The 2,500-nt window shown below is 53.4% G+C and overlaps 1 protein-coding gene across 1 annotated transcript in view; it reads right to left on the bottom strand.

Moving 5' to 3' along the window:
• Positions 1-2,500, bottom strand: part of LOC125449277 (girdin-like) — a 68,032-nt gene that overhangs the window by 33,296 nt on the left and 32,236 nt on the right. The window contains exon 12 of the mRNA XM_059641480.1: positions 1,055-1,199. Within this exon, the coding sequence (XP_059497463.1) occupies positions 1,055-1,199 (145 nt within the window). The remainder of the gene's footprint in view (positions 1-1,054; positions 1,200-2,500) is intronic.

The raw sequence follows: 2,500 nt of genomic DNA, 5'->3' as shown, positions 1-2,500 counted from the left end.
ACCCCCCCGCGCTGTCCCTGCCCGAGAGAGCCTCATTCCCCCCCGCGCTGTCCCTGCCCGAGGGAGCCTCATCCCCCGCGCTGTCCCTGCCCGAGGGAGCCTCACCCTGTACCTAACCACGTGTTGTCCCTGTCCTGGGAGTGTTTGATGGGGGACAGTGTAGAGTGAGCTTTACCCCGTACCTAACCCCGTGCTGTCCCTGCCCGAGGGAGCTTTACCCTCTACCTAACCCCTTGCTGTCCCTGCCTGAGGGAGCTTCTCCCTCTCCCTAACCCCGTGCTGTCCCTGTCCTGGGAGTGTTTGATGGGGGCAGTGTAGAGGGAGCTTTACTCTGTATCTAACCCCGTGCTGTCCCTGTCCTGGTAGTGTTTGATGGGGGACAGTGCAGAGGGAGCTTTACTCTGTATCTAACCCCGTGCTGTCCCTGTCCTGGTAGTGTTTGATGGGGGACAGTGCAGAGGGAGCTTTACTCTGTATCTAACCCCGTGCTGTCCCTGTCCTGGGGAGTGTTTGATGGGGGACAGTGTAGAGGGAGCTTTACTCTGTATATAACCCCGTGCTGTCCCTGTCCTGGGAGTGTTTGATGGGGGACAGTGTAGAGGGAGCTTTACTCTGTATCTAACCCCGTGCTGTCCCTGTCCTGGGAGTGTTTGATGGGGGGGGTGGGGATACAGTGTTGTGAATTTTTTTATATCTTTCGTCATTCATAGAATGGGAGGGTCACTGGCCGGGCAGCATTTATTGCCCTTCCCTAATTACCCGGGGGCAGTTAGGAGACAACCACATTGCTGTGGGGCTGGAGTCACATGGAGGCCCAGACCTGGTAAAGATGGCACTTTCCTTCCCCAAAGGGCATCAGTTTTTCCCCGAGCGATCAAAAAATGGATTCACGCCCATCATTGGATTGTTAATTCCGAATATTTCCTTGAATTCAAATTCCACCATCTGTGGCGGGATTCAAACCCAGGCCCCCAGAGCATTACCCAGGTCTCCAGATTAACAGCCCAGCGATAACACCACTGGGCCATCACCTCCCCTGCGTTTGGCAAATTACATTCAGAGTGAGGAAACTCCTCCGATACTGAGTCTGCTCTCCATCGCTGCCGAACTGAATCCTCCAATCTGTTGCTCACCGCCATCTCCAGGCTCAGGTTTTCCGCCATCAGTTCCTCGATCCGCTGCTGATCTGCTTCCCGTTCCTGGGAACACCCGGAGGAGAAAGGGCGTGAGCTTCACTCTTGCGGAAGTGAGTTGTCGAGGGAACGGGTCTCCCTCCAGAGTCAGCACATCCCTTCCAATTGTGTCCTCCATTAACGTCCCGGGTGTTACCATTAACCAGAAACTTGCTGAATAAGACCATAAGACATAGGAGTGGCAGTAAGGCCATTCGGCCCATCGAGTCCACTCCGCCATTCAATCATGGCTGATGGGCATTTCAACACCACTTCCCTGCACTCTCCCCGTAGCCCTTGATTCCTTCTGAGATCAAGAATTTGTCGATCTCTTCCTTGAAGGCATCCAATGTCCCGGCCTCCACTGCACTCTGCAGCAATGAATTCCACAGGCCCACCACTCTCTGGCTGAAGAAATGTCGTCTCATTTCAGTTTTAAATTGACCCCCTCTAATTTTGAGGCTGTGCCCACGGGTCCTAGTCTCCCCGCCTAATGGAAACAACTTACCAGAGTCCACCCCTTCTAAACCATACATTATCTTGTAAGTTTCTATTAGATCTCCCCTCAACCTTCTAAACTCTAATGAGTACAATCCCAGGATCCTTAGCCGTTCATCATACCTAAACCTACCATTCCAGGGATCATCCGTGTGAATCTCCGCTGGACACGCTCCAGGGCTAGTATGTCCTTCCTGAGGTGTGGGGCCCAAAATTGGACACAGTATTCTAAAGAATACACCGGCTCCGAGAGCAGCTCAGAGGCTGGACTGTTGTCTCCCTGCTGTGGGAAGGGTGTTGTGAAACTTGAAAGGGTTCAGGAAGAGATTTACAAAGACGTTGGAGGGTTTGAGCGACAGGGAGAGGCTGGGGCTATTTCCCCTGGAGCATCAGAGGCCGAGGGGGTGACCTTATAGAGGTTTATAAAATCATGAGGGGCATGGGTAGGGTGAAGATTTAAAAGGGACCTGAGGGGTAACTTTTTCACACAGAGGGTGGTGCGTGTATGGAACGAGCTGCCAGAGGAAGTGGTGGGGGCTGGTACAGTTACAGCATTTAAAAGGCATCTGGATGGGGACATGGATAGGAAGGGCTTAGAGGGATAGGGGCCAAATGCTGGCAAATGGGACTAGAGTAATTTATGATAACAGGTCAGCATGGACGGGTTGGACCGAAGGGTCTGTTTCTGCACTGTACACCTTTTAATTCCCCTCCTGAACCCCAACCCCCCCCCACCCCGCAAAAAGCCTGTCCCACCATCTACAAGGCACAAGTCAGGAGTGGGATGGAATGCCCCCCATTTGCCCCTGGATGGCGACAGCCCCAACAAC

The sequence above is a fragment of the Stegostoma tigrinum genome, chromosome 42 (genome assembly GCF_030684315.1).
Source record: "Stegostoma tigrinum isolate sSteTig4 chromosome 42, sSteTig4.hap1, whole genome shotgun sequence".
Lineage (NCBI taxonomy): Eukaryota > Metazoa > Chordata > Chondrichthyes > Orectolobiformes > Stegostomatidae > Stegostoma > Stegostoma tigrinum.
Note: the sequence above shows the minus strand (reverse complement) of the source record. Positions and strands in the feature narration are given on the sequence as shown.